Raw genomic sequence first — 20,805 nt, forward strand, 5'->3', positions numbered from 1 at the left:
CTGTTACCTCCTTGTTTGAAGTTTTATTAAACAGACTCTCAATAATTAAACAGCTTCACTCTCTGCTTCTTGAGTTAAATAGATTCAGTTCTTGAACAAGCTAGTATCTCTTTATATTTTGAACTATAACATCATCCTTGAGCAATACTGTTAATTTCCTTCCTCTTTATTCTTCTCTATTTCCTGAAGATTTGATCACCAGCAATATTAACGATGTATTCCTCACCTTGTTTGACTGTACAAACAAATAATGCCTCTGACAATTTTGATATTTTCAATCTAGTCCCTGTGATTTTCTAGAATATTTCTGATTTCACTATCATTTATAGCTCTTTGTACTCTAGACCCAAAATGTCTTTTCTGCTTTCTTTTTCTCTTCCTCCTACTTAATTAGTTAAAACCCTTCCCAGTTATCTTGATAATTGTCCCAAAAAAGATGAACCAAGCTGCTTAACAAGCTAGCAAATGACCAAACTGCAAAATTTGATGTTGACCCAGATGAGACTTTCAGTTGGATGACGAAAAACTTGGTTTAAAACAAAAGGAAAGTTGTAAGGGTGATTTTTAAGGAGTGAATATTAAGATAAGCACAGAGCTTTAGGAGGGGAAACTCGAGCTTATGGCCTGACTGTTGAACGCAAAGCCATGGTTGGCAAAGCAGTAACAATTGTGGCTATTAGGAGGCTAACATTTTCAGAGACCAGAGATCTCGGAGGTTTGTAGCACTGGGTGGGGACAAAGTCGAGGGGTTGCGTTTATATTCAAGAATAAGAAATTTTAGAGCTAAAGTGATGCGAGATTGAGAAGCAATTTAGGTCATTAAACATGGGGACTTGGGCTGAATAAACTCGATGCAGAATATAGTATCGAGAGTAGAATACAGTATCTATGTACAAAAACACATTATCCATATACTGTATAGTGTTCATTTGTTCAAAGCTGCCTGTGTGTCAGAGTAAGGAAGTTCTTCCCTTGTGTTATCCTTCTCTACACTACTCCCAAGAACCTTTCTCCCCTCTTATAAATATACAGTTTTCATCACTCCATCATTGGGAGCTGTGCCTTCAGTTTCCAAGATCCTAAGCTCTGGAGTTTCTTCCATGAAATTCTCTGCTTTTATGTCCTTCCTTCCTTCCTTAAAATCTTAAAATCTACCTCTTGGACCAAGACTTTGGTCATCTGATATCTCCTCATGTGCTCAGTGTCAAAATTTGTCTGATTACTTTCCCAAAGAGTTCCTGGCCATTTTTCCTGGATTAAAGACTACAAATAAATGCATGTTGTTGAGTATATGACTGAAGGATAGTGCTTGTGTGTTTGAGAGATGGTGACAGTGCCCCTGTGGTTGCAAGTAACTGTTGTATACCACAATGTCTATATGTTTGTGTGAATAAGAGTGTGTGTATACGAGATGGTTTTAATATACACCTGTTTATGAAAGAGAGGTGTGTGGCTGTGTGAGAGTGTGTGTGTGTGTGTTACTGAATTTTCTGATTTCTTTTCTCAGATGATGGCAAACTTTTCCAAGGAAGTGGAGTGGGAGATCCCTTTGGCCCTCGCTGCTACAAGGGTGATATCATGGGTTGTGGTATCATGTTTCCTCGAGATTATATTTTAGACAGTGATGGTAAGAACATTGTTGGTACGATATATAATATGGAGCGTGCCCCGTATATTGAAAATGGAATTGTTCATTTCTGAGTGAGAATGAGTTGGGATGTGGTGACCCAACAATGCAGCCAAATATATGCAATAACATGTCTGCTGACTTCATAGAAGTTCAAACATAGAAGGAGCCCCTTAGACCTCTTGACTAGAGTTAGCCCTTCTATTGCCTTGCTCCATTCTCCATTGGATGACCATGTCTTTGATCATCACTCGGAGCTCTCATTTTCTCCTGTATCCATACTTCTGCATTACATTGTCTCTGCATCCACTCCTTAAAGAGTTCTCTTCCAGTCCAGATCCCCTTTTCTCCACTAAGTCCCATCGCACGTGTGCTGTCTATTCTATTTTTAACATAAATTGGACAGCCGTACATGTCTTGGTTCCTTAAAGTTAGAGATAGGATGTTCTAAAACAAATGGTTCACTTGAAACTCATCACCTTCTGCACTATAGAAGGATACTGCTCACATAGGCTGCTCCAATTCAAGATGGCTTGTCACCACCGTCTTCTCAGATGCACTCAACAATGATAATGCTAGTTATGTGACATTTTCACACATTTTTGTTTAAATTCCACACTTGCTCCATCTCCTCACCCTAATGTCAGAAAGAGCTGAATCCCATTCCCCTGTTCCTTCTGTAAACCCCATCCCTCACTACAGTCTGTGCTCTCATTTCTCTTCCAATTCATCCACATGTTGCAGTACATAAGCTCTGAAAGATCTTTCCCATTCACCCTATTTCCTGCCTGTGTAAGAAGTTTATCTATATTCAAGAACAACTGAACAGTACCTTTCCTATTGTTTCTGGTTAAACTTTCCCAGTCACTCTCCTGGCCTTGCCTGGTCTCTATGAATTTCTTGTCCTACTGTGACCCAGTGGAAACTCTTCCTCAATTTGTATTATCACTGCCACCAGTAATTGTGTAAAATAAACTTTAGTAACTTCAAATGTTACAGAAATTCCCTAATTTGCCACTTGGCCTTTTGGTAAATCTAGTGCCATTTAGGAACAATCTAAGGGGAAGTGTTCCTGAATCAGGATACTGTAGAGGATTATAGCAGATCTCTCACCTTGTACTTGTAACACCATGGGATAGAAGCCATCAACACCTGGAGATGTGTGTCTCTGTAATCTCATTGGTTTGTCCGTTGTCATTTTTTGCTTGTAATGATCCTTCAGTTCTCTCTGTTCCCTTGATTTGTGCTTAATTTTCTTTATACCTCTGATATTTTATTCTTTTTTTTCCCCTACTGCAAAGACCAGCTATTTATGTGATCTGCTATTTTCGAATTTCCATTTGCAAACCATTACACATCTGCTTCTCTTTGATTGTCAGTGCTACCTTTCTGGTACCCGATATTGACTTGCCAGGAAATGTAACTCTGCAAGCTGCATTTTGCCATTCAGTATATTGTACATTTAATGTCACGTAGATAGAAGTCGCAAAGTTGGGCCTAGTGGCTCTGTGTTATTTTCAACTCCAGAGCTGCACTATGGAAGTTCATGCGCTTTTAACAAGAGTGCTTTTTTACTGCGACTCCTACTTAAGTGGAATAGAATTCCATGTACACTTGGATGCATGGAGAGTAGGGTGTCGATTCTGCTGATCCTCGTGCAATATTGATTTGATGCCATCTTTTGACAAATTGGCCTGCCTCAATCTGGTGATTGCCAGGTGGTACCCGCGCACAAGAAACCTGTTTCAGCAGCAAGCGGAACATCATTGGTGCACTACTTAAAAAGTTTCTCAATGACTTTCAGGCTCTAGGCCGATCCTACTAGTGTTAGCATAAACAGGCATCACAGTCACCATGGATGAGGTCGGTTTTTTCTGTGCTGTACATTATGTTCGTGGAGAACAAGTCGTACATGCACTCAGGAGCAATATGTTTAATGTGGTGTTGTCCAAAGTGGTCGTCTTTGAGATATGTCTCCTGCAGTTGGCCGATCTCCAACTGCAAAGTCGTGACCCAGTCATTCTGCCTGGGGCAGTCAAGGTCATGGTGGGTCACGATATCTTTGCTTGCAGGGAGCTGTGGCAGACCTGGGTAATGTTACCCGAGTTGCAGCCACCCCTGGAGGTGAGGTGGGTTCTCTACTTAAGTAGAAAGGGTTTCATCTGCTCTCTGAGTAGAGAGCAATTACTAAAAATTTTAAAAATCTGTACCAGCTGGGAATCTGAAAATAAAAACAGTCCTGGAAATACTCGAACCCTATGTCTCCTTCCACAGATGCTGCCTGATCTGCTGAGTGTTTTCAGACCTTTCTGATTTTATTCAAGGCAGAGCAGATATGTGGCTTTCTGTGGTACAGGCGATTAATTTACAGGGCATGAAAGGCTCCACACCAAGTCCTTTGTCTGTACAGGAGCCCCAAACACTTACATTTCCCCAGCATTCGAAGTGCTCACAGCAGTCACAAGCATGTAATCACCAGACTGCACACCCAGAGAGTAGGTACGACTCTCTTGAGGCAGTCTGCTGTACCAGACCAATGAATGTCTCTTAGAGTTCAAAAAGCTGTCCCCTAAATTCCTGTGAGCAGGTCCAGATGGGTCTTGAGCCAAAATGTTGACTATCCTTTTCCCTTCTCAGTTGCTGACTGACCCACTGAGTTCTTCCAGCATTTTGTGTGTTGCTTCAGATTCCAGCAGGTGCTATCTCTGATGTCACCACCTAGCTACTGTAGTTGCACAAGCATCTCAAGTGGTGGACAGAAGGCAACTCCTGACTTTGATCCAGAACTGTGAGGGAATATTCTTCACTTGTTTGAATGAGTGCATGCCAGCAGCATTGATGATTGTTGACATCGGTCAAGAAAAAGCTCCTTGCATGATTGGTACCCCATCCTTCACCCCGAATGTTTCCTGAGCATAACTAACATACCAGAGCTGTAGTGTTTGCGTCATAAGAATGCAGTGACTCCCAAAGGCTGCTTTGACTATACATTGCAATGCCAGCATCTACTGTACTCTTCCAAAGCACTCATCATTCTGGCTTCAGCCTAAACCCTGGACCTCTCCACCTAGCAGTGGAGTAGAGGTACCTCCATTCCCTGCATTGTGGTGCATTCAGATTATCTGCTGCTGAACAATACAGAATTATTATCCCAGCCATGTGTGTGTCGCATGAGTCAATAAGAACAAAGGAAAACAAGACGCTCAGTCCCATCCTAATTCCCATCTTACCTCCTCCTTTTCCTGATAATTTCTGCTGAAGCTTGACTACAGCTGATGAACACAAAACCAAACATGTTGAACCATTTTTGCCCATCCAATTAAGAAAAAAACACTTGCATCAATGAACCGTCCTTGTCCATACCCTTAATGCCTGTTTTCTATGTGCGTTTTACAGTCCTGCTAATGTGCCCCTTGTTGCCGTAGGGTGCTGCTCCTGTGCAATGGAGAAGGCTGTAGGTGGGCCTGAAGAAGAAGCTCAAATTACTCATGGGCTTCAAGCCACACCATCTCCCCTGGAGCGGTTTGAACTGGCTGCTTGCTGGAAAACAGCAAGGGAGCTCGGCATATGGCAGTGGTATAACTATAAATGCTGTCACTCTGAGAGAATAAAGGAAAACAAGACATGCTTCCCCAAGGCAGTATCTCAGCAACCCTGGTAATCTTTGAGGGAGTGGGAGATCATGTTTCAACGATATGTCTGTTGACTTCAGCCACCAGGTGGTGTATGACGATTGAGTCTCTATGTTGAAATGAAGCCGGCGATCATATCCTTGTTGGAAAAGATGAGCTCCAGATTCCATGTAAAGCCAAATAGGCTTAAGACTTCACTCCTGGTGTTGACCACTTCCCCCCATCTCCCACCTCAGACACTAATGTATTTCAGCCTTGGATATAAAGCATTGCTCCTTATCTCCATCTCATCAACCAAATCATGTCTGAAAATCAGTGTTCGCTGTCTTCTGAACTCTCCCATGACTTGTTACTGCCTTTGCAAAGCATCGCTGTAATAGGTGATTGGCAGCAATAAACGCCTTCCATGTAAGAGGAGAAGTCATGGCTTCCATCCGAAGTGCTAACCACTGCCACTATTACATTTGTTGGGTGTGCATTAATGCAATCAGTTCATTCTGACTGGATGCTGCAATTGATATATTGAGATGTGGGCATGATTTTGAAGCGCAGCCTGCTCCATATTGTCAGCTTGCACACAATGATTTCAGCTCATGTTTCAGTCTTCCCACAAGGTTATTAATTAACAAAGGAGAAGACGGTTTCCATCTCAGTTAATCTAGCTTCACCCACTTAACGTCGGAGGTTGGAGTTATGGAACTCTCCATGGGAGGGAAATTCAGTCAACTGTCAGGTGAACAGAATTCCTATGCTCAGCAGCAGTAAAGAAGTAATTGGCAGGTTTGTCACGTACTAGACGTTAGGAAAGGTAAACCTTCCCCAAAGGAATTTCTATTGTTGCAAATGTTATCAGGTAGCATTCACTGTTCTCAGAATCAGGTTTATTATCACTGATGTATGTCGGGAAATTTTGTGGCAGCAATACAGTGCAATACATAAAAAATTATAAATTACAATAACAATATATAAGAAATAATGCAAAAAGAGAGCTAAATACTGAGGTAGTGTTCATGAGTTCATGGACCGTTCAGAAAACTGATGGCAGAGGGGAAAGAGCAGTTCCTAAAACATACTCGGGCTCCTGTACCTTCTCTCTGATGGTATTACCCTGGGTGCTTCATGCTTCTTGAGGCATTGCCTCTTGAAGATATCCTTGATGCTGGGGAGGCTAGTGCTCATGATGGAACTAGCTGAGGCTACAACCCTCTGCAGCTTTTTCCGATCCTCTGCATTGGAACCCTCATGCCAGACATGATGCAATTAGTCAGAATGCTCCATGGTACATCTGTAGAAATTTGCAAAAATATTTGGTAACATACCAAATCTCCTCTGACGTGTCTTCTTCATGATTGCTTCAATATGTTGCATCTTTGAGTGTTGCTTTAATAACACTTTCTATTCTAATATAACCGTAGGCTGTCCTTGCCTTTGTCACCTCCACCTATACCTCACCTAGAGATGCAGAGGCTTTCCATCACTTAGTATAGCTATTGTAGTTCCTCAGGTCATTGTAACTGTGTATATTTCTCCTTCAGGTTTCTGTAGTTGCTCAGATTTTTCCTCCTCATTTCTAGCACGTTCTGGCCGATTACAGCACAAAAAGTTTCAACCCAGTCCTTGGATTCCCCCCGAACCTGTCATTGAATTGGATCCCTCCTGTCCCTCCTGGACTTTGGATCTCTTGTCCCCTGCCCCTCCCCCAAAAAAACTGTCTTCCAGGGGTATTTGATTACTCCAGCTACATTGAACAAGTTATGTCATTGGATAAATAACCTCGAAACAAAGAGGTCAGATACCACTGTGAATTACTTTTTTTTAAAGTTGGAATTATAAAAAGCCAACTAGTTCACATAGCTGGTGGAAGGAAGCCTATTTGAGTGTTCTTGCACCAAAGTGGTTGCCTGTTAACTGTGCTTTGAAATGGCCCACAAAGTTATACAGATCAAATTCCTGTAGAAAAGAACCTGAAAGTTTTCACCATTGACTCAGAACCCCAGGAAGTCTCAAACTATTAAGTCAAACACAGCCAGGGAAGCTAATTACCACCCACTGTCCAGCCTCAGCTAATGAGTCGGTGCTTCATGTCAAAGCAGCATTTTAGGCTAACAAGGGTGGGAGCCTCACTATTCATCGCAGAGTGGTTGGGGGTAGCATTAATACTGACAGACTTCCTTGCATTCTGAACAAATAACTATCATTCTGAGCCTGCAACAGTAGTAAGTGAGTTAACGCAAGAACAAAAATGACCCAGTCATTGCCCTTGTCAGTCTCTCTGTATTAGGAAGTAGCTATCCAAGTAAATATAGGTAAGCCTTGTGGAGACTGTCATCTACAGCTATCATCTTCCCAGCAATGTGGTCCATTTCTATCCAGCTCACAAAAAGCCAAACCACTTCAGCTGATTTACAACCCTCAATCTACAGTCAGTTGTTAGCAACGTGATCCTAAGAGTCATTAACAACACTGTCTCTTGACACTTAATAATCTGCTGACTGATGCTCCATTTGGATTCTGTTGGGACCACTTGTATCCCGGTGACACTAGATCCTTAGTCCAAACATGGATGAAAGAGCTGAATTTCAGAGGTGAGGTGAGAGTGGCTGCCTTTGACATTAAGCAGCATGTGACCAAGTGTGGCATTGAAGAACTTCTTTTTAAAAAAGCTGAAATCAATGAAAACCAGGACAATCTTTCCACTGGCTGTAGTCAAAGCACTTGGGTAGGAAGAAGGTTGTAGTTGTGGAGGCCAAACATTCTATCACCAGACCATACCCACGGAACAGTGTTGAAACCCCACCCATCATCGTCAGCTGCTGCCTCAGTGATCTTCCTTCAGTTCTAAAGGGATATTCATTGTGCAATGTTCAGTTCCATTTGTAACTCATCAGATAATAAAGCAGATCATGCCTGCATGGAGCAAAGCCTAGACATCACCCCAGCTTGCTCCCCAACATAAACTCTATTCCCTAGCCACTGGATCCATTCCTCCTGTTGGCAGCTCTGAGACTAAGTAGGAATGTTTACAGTCTGGAATGACGTTCAGCCTTGAGGAGCTACGTCCAGCTACGTGTCTGTGGCATCCCGAAAGGGTAGCTATTTCCATCTCTGGTAAATTGCCTTGCTGTGCTCATCCACAGTCTTCATTTGTGCTTAGGATACCTTTGGACTTCTCTTGGCTGGCTTCCCATTTTCTGACCTACTAAACTTGAGGTCATGCAGAACTCTGCTGTCATTGTGCAATGTGGTTACAATTTAAGTTTCACTTCATGTAGTTAATTATTTAAGAGTGGAGCTGTGGCCTCAGCTGTGACCCTGGAGGATGGTGCTGGTTATTTCCCGCTATTTTGAGAAATATCCATCAACCAGTAGTTTCTGTCCTTTAGCCAACTTCCTATCCGTGCTTTTGAATTTACTTTGATAATAACAGTGCCAAATTCTTTTTGTCCACTTTGAGGAATTAGTCTGCCTAATGCAGTTGATCACCAAGGTGGTGGTGGAGTGGGGTATGATGTGATAATCCTGCTGCAGGCTCCCTGGTGCCTTACCCTTTAGGTGATATACCAGTAGGTAGAGGTCTACCTGATTGTCTTAATGTACAAGCCACATCACTCAAAAAATACCCAGGCCATTTTTGGACCTCCAATTTCAAAGCAGTACTTGCTGAGGGTTAAAATGGATTCTCCATTGTTGTCAGACAGCAGGACTCCTGGCTGAAGCTGTCTGGCTGCATAAGAAATGAGTTACAAATATTGAGCAAGACTTGCAAGTTAAAACTTCCGTAGCTTTACTGAGTGTTAACTGGAGGATTTTTTGTGGGGATTGAGTAGATGTCAGGCCTTGATTGACAGGAGTCACAATTTTCAAATGTCAGTTAGGATTGTACATGGAATGTAGTGTGGGTACTCTTCTTATGTGTGTGGTCAATTTATCTATTCCAAGAATGAGGAAATTAAAACAAGTTATTTAAACTTTTAAGACTAAATAATAAATAATAGAATCTCAGTCCTCAAGCATTTATAGAAACACTAATCACCTTCTTTAACTGCCTGTGATTTATATATCCTGTTTCATTCTACTGTGTCTTTAATTAATTGAACTAGTCCTGTTTGATGAAACATTAATGCCAGTGTCCCATAATCGATCCATTCAGTTACAGTTTGAAAGCTTCCGTGCATCTTCCCTGTAAGTACTTTGTCCTGACTGACTGCTTCTTTCCACAGCCGACAGTGATGACTGTATTGATGCTGCAGAAGTCAAATACAAACAGAGACGAGTGAGGAACATCATGTATTTTAATGATGAGGATGAAGAGGATGAAGGAGAAGATATGGAGCAAGATTATGATGGAAAGAAAGTAACGGTATAGATTCTGTTTGCCTTGTGTCTCAGTCATTTTTCACTACTTCTGTAGAATGAGAAGAGGTAGTACAATAGATTATGATTAGATAGCAGATTAGTTAATAGCACGCAGATTATAGGAGTGAAGGAAGGAGTTCTATGGGTTTGGAGACCTGGGGTAGGATATGACACAGTGTGATAAATCTTCATTTAACATGCTATTGATGAAAGACAGTGAAAGAAGAGAAGTGACAGCCAGAGTTTGGGAAGGGGTACTCATCACTTGATCTCTTTTCTTTCTGTTCAAAAGCATGAAAGCTTTGTCTATGTTTGGAGCTCAATTCAAGTAAAGAAATTATTTTTTATGTGACAAACTGAAGTGTGTGCTATAGCTTAGCTTTGTCAGAAGGTAATGGATTCAGGTCCTACTCCAAGTGAAAGTTGAGTTTATTGTCAGATACACAAGTCCATGTGTGCCCAGTTACAATGAAAAACCTGCAGCAACATCACAAGCACATCACATCAGATATACAACATTCATAAGAGAAATTAAACATAAATTATATACAAGAAAGAACAAAATTAGACCACCAAGAAACAAAGTCCATTTTGGTGCAAAGTGGTTTTAGTTCTGCTATACTTGGGGCTGTGTAGGAACTGAAACTTTGAGCTCACAGTTCGATGTGAAATTGTGATTGCTGCACTCTTCAATATGGTGTCTTATAGATGAGACTTTAAACGAAGACTCTCTGTGCTCCCTTGGCTAGGTAGACAACATCTTGTTATTATGCAGAAGAGAATACATGTGGTGTCCCAATCAACATAACTGAAAGAGACACATCTCTAGCATTTACCACCCTCCCACCCTCAACCCCTTTCATCTCAACCTGTGCAAGGATACAGTCCCCTTGTCTACCCCACCAGTCTCCTCATTCAGTGGGTCATCCTTTATAATCTGCACAGTTTTCAATTGGGTTCTACCACCAGATGAATCTTCCTCACCTCTTCCCTTTCAATATTCCAAAAGGACCATTCTCCTCTGCAACTCCCTGGTCCACCCTTCCATCTTCTCCAACCACTGATCTTCCATGCAACACCTGTCATTCTACATCCACCCTCTTCACCATCCAGGGACCTAACGATGAAGCCACGATTCAATTGCACTTTCCAATCTAGTGTTATACATGCAGTGTTGGCAATGTGGTCTCCTCTACACTGAAGAAATGAAGCACGGGTGTGTGACCGCATTGTGACTGTTTTACAACTCTGTTCAGTTTCAAGGGTGGCCCTGGGCTTTAATTATCCACTCCCAAAATGACCTCTCTACCTTCACCCTCTTACATTGCTCTCTCTACAGACCTGCTGAGTGCTCCCAGCATTTTCTGTTTCAGTTCCTGGTGGCTAGCACATTAGTTTTTTTTTGCTCCAATTTGTCATGTCAGAGGACGGTTATGTGTTCTGAGGAATCCTGATTTTTGACCTTGCAGTATCCATGAAGCAGAATGTAAATGGAGTTTGATTATGAACTAAGGAAGACACTTTCCATCAGGGCTAGTGATAGTGTGCCGAAGCCTGAACTGAAATCAGCTTTTTCTGTTGCAGCATTATTTAGAGTTTTCTGTGTTCTATATGCCCACTGCAAGTATTAATTTAAAAATCTCTTTCAGGTATTTTTTACTCGAAACGGAAAGATAATTGGCAGGAAAGAAGCACCGGTGCCATCTGGAGGGTTTTACCCTACTATCGGAATGCTTAGCAATGGCGAAAAGGTTAAAGTCGACCTGCATCCATTGAGTGGCTGAGCTGTTCCCCCTTTTCTCACTGAATGCAGCAAGCAAAAGCATGCTCTACTTCATACTGCCATCTACTGGCCATATCCGGTGTAGCCTGTAACTCCACAGAGGATGCACAGCATTGACTGTTATATTTGCCCATTTTATGTAACTCTGCTATTCTGTTAGTATATTTAACAAACGGTTATATAGGGAAAGTTATTAATATGATTTATTTTCACTTCATTTTTGTTCTATCCTGCTTCAAGACACTAAAATTCCATCACAGCTTTCAAATCTTTTGTAATTACTATATTCAAAAACTAATTATTGATTACCTCAGTAACACACACAAGATGCTGGAGAAGCTCAAGTCGCACAGCAACTTTGAAAAATCAAGAAGGCCAGCCTTAAAGCTGTCTGCTTCTTTCCCGACAACAGACCCAACCAGTTCCCCTCCACCACTGCCCTCCTCTGTCTAGTGGAACTGGTCCTCACTCTCAAAAATGTCTTTTTTGGTTCCTCACACTTTCTCCAAACTCATGGTTGTAACCATGAGCTCTTACTACATTGGAACAATCCATGTTCCAAGCCTTCCCTGGTAATGTTCCCCAAACCTGCTGTGCTACATTGCCGACTGAGTTGTGGTGCTTCATACAACCATGCTGTGCTTTTCAATTTTATTAATTTTGCTTCTAACTTCCACTTTTGCACTTAAATTCACTTGGTCCATTTCTGACACCTTTCTCTTTCATGATATCTGTGTCTTCATCTGTAGAGATGAACTGTCTACCGATATCTTTTATAAACCTTCTGACTCCCATGACTATCTTGACTATACCTCTTCCCACCCTGTCTCCTGTAAAAATACCATTTCCTTTTCTCAGTCCCTTCGCCTTCGCTGCATCTGTTCCCAAGATGAGGCTTTCCTTTCCAGAACATCAGAATTGTCCACCTTCTTCAAAGAACGGGGTTTCCCTTCCTCCACCATTCAGTTTGTTTGTCCACTGTGGAACAATGAGAACCACTCCAGCCATCTGTGATTTGTAGGGACTGGACTGGTCCGTGGGTGCACAGGTGGCTGGAGGTGCCAATCCACACTCAAAAAGTTCTTTGATGGTGTGGATAAAAGATGGCAGACATGCTAAGTTGGGGGTCACTGGCTCAGGCTTTCCTGGCCAGTCTAAGTCTCTCTGCTGCAATTGTCCTTTCTGCCTCGTGTGTTGCTGCATCCTTAAGGAGGGAGGAGTGTCACTCAACCCAGTCCTGGGCAATATGTTCCCATGTGTCTGAGTTTATGCCAAAGGGTTTTAGTGATGTTTTAAGGCTGTCTTTGTAGTGTTTCCTTTGGCCTCTACTGGAATGTTTTCCTTTCTGTAGTCCAGTGGTCACCAACCACCGTGTAGCAAACCGTGTGCTACCGGCCCATGAGGAAACGATATGATTTGGCGATATGAAACGATATGAGTCAGCTGCACCTTTCCTCATTCCCTGTCATGCCCACTGTTGAACTTGAACACACGCGAGGTCATTATGCACGTGAAGTCATTACCCACGCAAAGTCATCAGTCGCTTAAACGCAGTGATACTCTCGCGCCAGGGATCTCTGCTTGGCTTTGGGTAACCGGCCGCCTCACGTGGCCAGCGAGAAGTGCCGTTGCTACTGGCCTGGAGCGCGGACAGATGGGCGCCGCCTCTAAACTTGTTTAGCACACCGAATGTTCGTGGGGAACCCGGTGCTAAAATATTCACAGACCTAATTCAGGCTCAGGGATTCATAAGTAGCAGAGCAGCTACCTCGCTGCGATCTACTGAAAGTCATCCCTCGAGCCAAACTTTTGTCGGCTGATAGGTTCTACCTACCTACAAGGAGGGTGGGCGCACTCTCATATTCCTCGCTCGGTCGGTCGCTCTGTCTGGACTGCGACCGCCGCGGCCCCGCTATAGGGACCTCCGGCCCTTACCTTGTCCTCTCACTGGTGTGTTGCAATGATTTTATATGTTCATACAAGGAAAATATGCGCTGTGTGTTTAATATCCAAACGTTACTTAAAATGTTATGATGCTATTGACTTATAAGTGAGTTATAATTGACTTATCACTATATTCATGCGGGGAAAATATGCGCTGTGTGTTTAATATTAAATTCGTTAGATAAACCCTTTTAGAAATAAAATTGAGTGTATTAGCCAGTTATAAGTGACTTATAGTTGACTTATCACCTATATTCTGGTCGTGATTAACATCACCCACCCCCCCACCCCCCGTCGGCTGGTCCGCAAGAATATTGTCAATATTAAACCGGTCCACGGTGCAAAAAAGGTTGATGACCCCTGCTGTAGTTCACCATAAAGCAGTCTCCTAGACAGGCAAAGGTCTAGCATTTGAGCTACGTGGCCTGCCTAGTGTAACTGAGACTGCATCAGGATGGTGTAGATACTGAGCAGGCCCAACTTGGTAAGTACCTCAGTGGCACCATATGTTAAAACATGGGCTATCACCTTTAATTTTACCAAAGAAAAAAATGGCTGCAGTCACTTAGCACTTTAGTACAAGGGTGTTTATTAGTTGCGTTAATTAGTGAAAATAGTGAAAAAATACTAATATTTACAAAAAGATATCTACAAGAAAACACAATAATAGCTTCAGATTTAATCTTGTCCAGTGTGAACTCCTAGCCCTCGCCCTCTCCCTCCCCCCCCTCCCCCTCCCCCCCCCCCCCCCCCCTCCTCGCACATATCTGATCAGCAGGACTGGTGAAGGGTCTTGGCCTGAAACATCAACTGTTTACTCTTTTCCATAGATACTGCCTATCCCTCTGAGTTCCTCCAGCATTTTGTGTGTGTTACTTGGATTTCCAGCATCTGCAGATTTTCTCTTGTGTGTGATTACATGCCTGACAATTTGGCCTTCTTGAGAGAACTCACAGAGGACTTGTAACCAGCCTGCTGACAATGATAGAAAATAAGTCTTACAAGAAAGTAACAAAGATTCTTTGTTGGCTTTTCTCCCACCCCCCAATTCCACAGAGTTACCCTGAGAGTCCCTTGAAGGGTTAGTCTCTGTTGCTTTGGAATGACGGCCATGATGGCATCCCCTTGTGGGCATTGAGGTACTGCAGGGCAAGTCAGGCCCACAGAGAGTCCATCCACAGGCTCGTGCTCTCGGACCCGTGTTCTGGTGTCTGGAGGAAGAAACCGCAGCAGCTGCTCCAGAACAATGGCCTCACCAATCTCCTCTTTGCACTGGTCAAATTCATCGGCAGTAAAGACCCCTCAGCTGGTGATATGCCTCAGTGGGTGACTCACCTGGTGGAAGAGTGCGGGAACTGAAGCATTGGTGATAGGTTTCTGCTTATATCATATTTAGCCAGCAATGCCTCCCTCAGGTCAGGATAGTTGTTGTATATCTCTTCCATTTCAGTGTAGGCTTTGAAAATTTTACCTGTCATTAGTGGCACTACTTGGCAGGCCCACTTCTCCTCTGCCATTGCTATGTCTAGGCTATCCTTTCAAACCTGAGGAGATAGTTCCCAATACTGTCACCCTGTTGAGAAGAAGGCGTCTTGGGACCCTTCCGCAGCAGAGCAGGTGGGTTGAAGGACTGGTCAGATGGGGAGATGGTTGACTCAAGCTGGGCAATGGCCTCAACAGATCTCCACAGTCTTTGGCGTTCCTTTCTAAAATCATCTTCTCTCTGCTGGGCAGACAATAAGTCTCTGACCAGATATATTGGGGGTGGTTCGGAGGTGATGCCACTTGGCCCTTCTGATTTTGGCCCTGGGCTGAAGTTCTTTCTCTTCTGAGGTCCCTTCTGTTTCCCAGACATCTGCTTCATTTTTAGACTCTGTTGTTGTTGGGGGGGGGGGGGGGGTGGTAAGTTTCCTGACTTGGGACAGCAATCCCACTCTCCCTTTGCGACTGACCATCCCACTGCTGCCACCATTTTCCAGGGATTCTGTCTTGTCAATGCTGAGGAGCTTTCTGACGCAGACTGTGTGGAAATGGTTCAGTTTCTTGGCACGCTGTTGATACATTGTCCATGTTTCGCAGATGTAAAGCAAAGTGGCCCTATACACCTTCAGCTTCATATGTAGATTTATGCCTCTTTTGTTCCAGACGTTGGTATAAAGTCTGCTGAAGGCTGTACTTTGGTAATCCTGGCATTTACTTTATCATCAATGATATTATCTTGGGACTGTATGCTGCCAAGATATGTGAACCTATTTAATGGGTTGAGTCTTTGACTGTTGATTGTGATGTTTGGCTCAACATATGATTTCCCTGGAACTGGCTGATGCATTATTCAGTCTTGGTGTTGAGGATCAGCCCAAAGCTTGTCGACATGGCACTGCACAGCATCTTTTGAACCAGCATTGAAGGCACAGTCATCAGCAAAAAGGAAGCCTCTGAGATTGAACAGTTTCCCATCATGGGAATCTGATGCTGAAGCTTACATCGCTGTCTGTGAAGGCGTCAGGCAACAACAGACTGAATAGCCTTGGCACCAGATGCAGCCCTGCGTGACCCCGTTTGAGACAAGGAAGGGCTTGAATGTCTCACCGTTGTCCTGAACTCTAGCTTGCATGCCATCATGGAGTTGCTGAACCATGGTAATGAATTTCCTTGGGCATCTGACATGTGCTTTGCAGTGATCTTCCATCGACCCCTTCTGCTGAGTGTTGATGTCAGATGGACATAGCAGGAGAACAGGTCAGCGCTTTGGTTCTGGCATTTCTCGAGCAGCTACCTTGCAGCAAACATGTCGATAGTCCCACACTCTTTCCAAAATCCATACTGGCTGTCTGGTAGGAGACCCTTATCAAGATGTGATGTGAGACAGTTAAGAAGAAGCCTGGTGAAGATCTCGCCTGTGATAGACAGCAAGGATATTCCACAATAGATGGATGCATCTATAAATTCCTCTGGAATCGTCTCTTGCTGCTACATGAGTTGGAAGAGCAGTTGGAGCTTTTCTGTTGGCATTGCACCACCTTTCTTGTAGGCCTCAACTGGTTTAAGATGGTGCTGGTGAATCTCAGTGACTTCTGGCTGATGGCCAATGAAACAAGGAAAATAACTAAATATTTTGTTAATCACTTTTTCTGGTAAACGATCATCATGAGCAATACACACAAAATGCTGGTGGAACGCAGCAGGCCAGGCAGCATCTATAGGGAGAAGCACTGTCGACGTTTCGGGCCGAGACCCTTCGTCAGGACTTAGCAATATGTCATGAGCAATAGTCTGTAACATTCCTTTGGACTTGGAGGCAATTTGATGTGGCAGAACCAAGACGAGGTGAGGCAACAGGCCTGTTACCAAGAGTGAGGAAGGCCTGAGGTTTGATTGATTTAAGCGCCAGGCTGAATTGAGGCGGCGGTGTCCAGGCAACAGAACCGGCATTTGGATGACAATTTAAGCATGGGGCCAAATTGAAAGAAGTCAGGATAACGGAGTCTGAGGCGAGGGACAGGCTGGTTCAGCTTGCTGCAACGCTCTGCGCTGTAATAAGGGTCTGTGGACAAACTCTCTGTGCTATTTGTTTGCATGATTTGTTTTTTTTTTCTCTGCACTTTAGGTGTTTGATGATCTTTTTAAATTTTTTTGGGGGGGTTTCTTTGTTTTGTGGCTGCCTGTTGGGAGAATAATCTCAAGGTTGTATAATGGATACATACTTTGATAATAACTGTACTTTGAACTTTGGTATTGTGTCTGATCCAAGAGCTTTGCCTTTAGAGAGCTGATGTATCGCTGTCTGGCTCTCGGCAAAGGTCAGTAGAACATCATTGACGGGTACTTGGGACAGGCGAATGATAGCTTCGTCGTTTATAGTCAAAGGACAATACAGGACACTGTTAAAGTGCTCAGCTCACCTATGAAGAATTTTCTCTTTGTCCATGGTCAGCATGTTCCCATCAGCACTAAGGAGGGGGGATGTCCTGATGATGTGGGACCATAGAATTCTTTTGGTGCAATATAAAAGTTCTTTAAGTCATGCCTGTCTGCATATGCCTGGATCTTATCAGCTTTATTACTCAGCCAGATATCCTGCATCTGGCACAGTTTGTGTTGTATAGTCCTTCATATGTTATTGATGGCATCCTTCACTGAGATGGACTTGGGGTCACTGAGGAAAGCTTTGTGGAGACAATGTTTTTCATCCAGCAGTTGTTTGATGTTCATCAAAATTGTGCTTTTTGGTAGCAGGCCCCAAAATCTCTGTAGTAGTGTTGTAGATCAGTTCTCAAAGGATTGATCAAGCAATTCCCACATTTTAATTGTCCAGAGGGGTGGAGTTTACACAACCTTCCAAAGTGCCAACAAAAGACTGCTTTATGTTGCTGCTTTTCAGTTGTCCTGGGACTTTCTTTCCTTATGGGTGTCTCTTGAGCTAGATATGAATGTTCAGTTTAGAAATGATGAGACAGTGGTCTGTCCAGTATTCAGCACTGCACAGAGATTTTGTCACCCTTACATCCTGTCTCTCTCCCTGACAATGACATAGTCAATTAGATACCAGTGCTTAGAGCAGAGGTCCAACCACAGTGCTTTGGTATGGGTGGGAAGGTAGAAGACAGTGTTGGTGATCAACAATTCATGTTCAGCACACCTGGAGTAGTAGAAGACCATTGCTGTTGCAGCGGCCAACATTCTATTTCCCATTGACCCCATCCCAGGAGGTGCCCTTCCTTCTTCCCTTTCTCCCATGGTCCCTCTCATCATATTCCTCCTTCGCCCCTTTGTGTTTTCCACATATCACCTCCGTGCTTCTTACTTCATTCCCCCCCCCCCCCCAGCACCCACCTGGCTTCACCTGTCACCCTCTACCCTGTACTCCTTCCCCACCCCCATTTTCATATTCTGGCTTCTCCCTTCCCTTCCAACCCTGATGAAGGGTCTCAGCCCGAAATGTCAACTGTTTATTCATTTCAATTGATACTACCTAACTTGCTCAGTTTCTCCAGCATTTTGTGCGTGTTGTTATGAATTTCCAGCATCTGCTGAATCTGTTGTGTTATTAATGACAACTGCACATCCTTAGCATTTGCTAAGAATACTCCCCATTACTGTTTTCTCTCTGCACATCCCCAGGGTGATTAAACATCAATATTAGATGGCACATTGTAAAATAATCTATTTCCTTGTTGCTGTCTGCAAGCTGCTTTTGAAGGAATGTTTTCAAGGAGCCTTCTCATGGTTGTCAGTACAACTCTTAAACTTCTTGCAACAAGTAACCAATTCACTTAGTCTTGGTTTCAATTCAATAGTCATCAGAGAGCATACAGATGTGAGCTGTCCTATCCCCACACCAGTGCCTTACTCTCATTACCACGAGGCTGGTACTCCTGCCCCCTTATTAAAATCAGTGTGTTTGTTACCAGCTATCATGAAGTAAGGAAAGATAGAATTTAAAAAATGAGAGTTTATAGAAGCATTTACAACTGGAGATTTCTCTTCAGCAGTGGGACACAAAATTGCTTTATGTTGGAAAGGTTTCTTGGCCCTTTCAAACTACTGCAATTCCTGGCCACACATTAACAGTCGTATTTGCTGTGGCCTTGACTCTTTTCAGATTTAGCAAGTTTACCTAGGAGTATATTAGCCACTGCCATTTTGTCTGACTAGTGCTATCTGTAGAACTGAGATAAATACGTTACATCATGAAGTAGTGGGGATGAAGTGGCAGGGTTGAAATGAGAAGTATCCACTAATTCCAGCAGAGTTGGTGAGCAGTACTCTGATTGCAGGGACCTTGGCTGAATTCTCTACCCCGCTGGCTCAGGACATTTAATCATTCCATTGCTGTCGGGATGAAATCAGCTAACTCAGCGCAGAACAGAGGCTATTTAAGCTCTGAGGTGTTTTGAGTTTGTGAATAAAATTTATGTGAAGAGGCAAAATCTTCATTTAAAGCCGTTTGGTATTAAAGTGCCTTTCAGATTTATTCTAGATTAGGTTAGCATACATTTAAAAAAATGCAACAGCAAAATACTGCAGTATTCACAATCTCATCCCACACATGTGCAATAGCAGAATATTGGATGGGAGATGTGAGCTGAAGTTTATTTGCATTGGGTGTGCCCTTAACATTCAGGGGTTGCTTAAAGTTTCATCCATCTCCCTAGGCTTCCAGAGTGATTTCCAAGTACATCATCTGTGACACAAATAACAGGATTTCTGTAAAAACGGGCATGGGTGAGTAATAATGGCAAAGCTGTAGCTGGCAGGAAACCTTTGGGCTCTGCTGGTACTTGAGGCATTTTAAAACTAATTGACCCAACCCCATCGACCACTAGAGAAGATGCAAGAGCAATTAAAGAATTCCAGTGAATCCAGCTAAAGACTTCACCATTTAATTCACTTTCCAGATCCCTGCCTTCCTTTGAATATCCCATTTGCTTCCCCCGCTTGAGACTCTGGTGATTTTGTCCCTTCATAGGCTCCATTTGTACTCTGGAGCCATTGACATTTTGTAAATGTACTCCATGTTGGATCCTTCCAGCCAAGCAGCACAGATGTTTCTTCATCCAATGGAGTTAGATTTAAAGACTCCCCACGTAACCCTACCCTTTATTATGGTGGTCCCACAGGGTGAACAGAAGGCAACACTGAGCTGTTCTGCTTTATTTGCTGTGTATTAAATGCAATACACATATTATTAAATGTAAAGGGACTTTCGAGTGGCAAGTATTTAATTTTTATGTAATAAAACAATTGGAGTTTTGAGTGATTTCTGTAAAAATATTGTATGTCAAACTGAAATTCCCTGAGGGGGCTAAAATACTGAGTTCAATTTTTTTTTAAATTTAATTTTTCTCCAACTGAGCATTGATATCATGAGTGGTTGTAAATTGCTTATTGATTGTGGATATGTTAGACAAATGTCTTGATTCAACAGTCTCCTACCAGCTCTTTTGTACCAATATTCAACTGTGTGCACTATATTATATCAGAAGAAATGTACATAATTCAGATGTTTATATGCTTTAATTAAAATAGATATTTCCATAATGGTATATTGTCTCTGACCTTTATTACTATATAAAGTATATCACCACTGATACTGTAACTTAGACTGCCTAATATCTTGGATTAGAATGGAACTTGAAACCCCACCAGAGACTTGAAATACACCTATTCTAAGATGGTACTAGTGAAGTCTGCAAGTAAAGTTCTAGTGTCAGGGGTGTTAAGACTGTGCCTGTGCGCCCCACCCCTGGACAAAGCTTAAAGGTCCCATTATACTTTTCAACCAGGGCATTATCTCAGGTATCCTCAAACCAGATTGCTAAAGCAGATATCTGGTCTAAATTGACTGCTGCATTTCCCATATTGCATTGGTTATTAGCTCTGGAAGCAGGTCTCACATCTGGAACTGTAAAGAGAAGCAAGTCAGGGTCATGAATTGATATAATGAATTTGATGCTTTTGGG

At 42.9% G+C, this 20,805-nt stretch overlaps 1 protein-coding gene across 4 annotated transcripts in view; it reads left to right on the top strand.

Moving 5' to 3' along the window:
- The window catches only part of spryd3 (SPRY domain containing 3), a 212,470-nt gene extending 198,394 nt beyond the window's left edge, over positions 1-14,076 (top strand). For 3 of the 4 annotated variants that reach the window (XM_073071069.1, XM_073071068.1, XM_073071070.1), the window contains exons 9-11: positions 1,508-1,627; positions 9,480-9,619; positions 11,265-14,076. In XM_073071069.1, the coding sequence (XP_072927170.1) occupies positions 1,508-1,627; positions 9,480-9,619; positions 11,265-11,399 (395 nt within the window). In that variant the 3' untranslated portion in view covers positions 11,400-14,076. The remainder of the gene's footprint in view (positions 1-1,507; positions 1,628-9,479; positions 9,620-11,264) is intronic. The other variant, XM_073071071.1, reaches the window with a different exon arrangement.
- Positions 14,077-20,805: the final 6,729 nt, after the last annotated feature.

The sequence above is a fragment of the Hemitrygon akajei genome, chromosome 18, assembly GCF_048418815.1.
Source record: "Hemitrygon akajei chromosome 18, sHemAka1.3, whole genome shotgun sequence".
NCBI lineage: Eukaryota > Metazoa > Chordata > Chondrichthyes > Myliobatiformes > Dasyatidae > Hemitrygon > Hemitrygon akajei.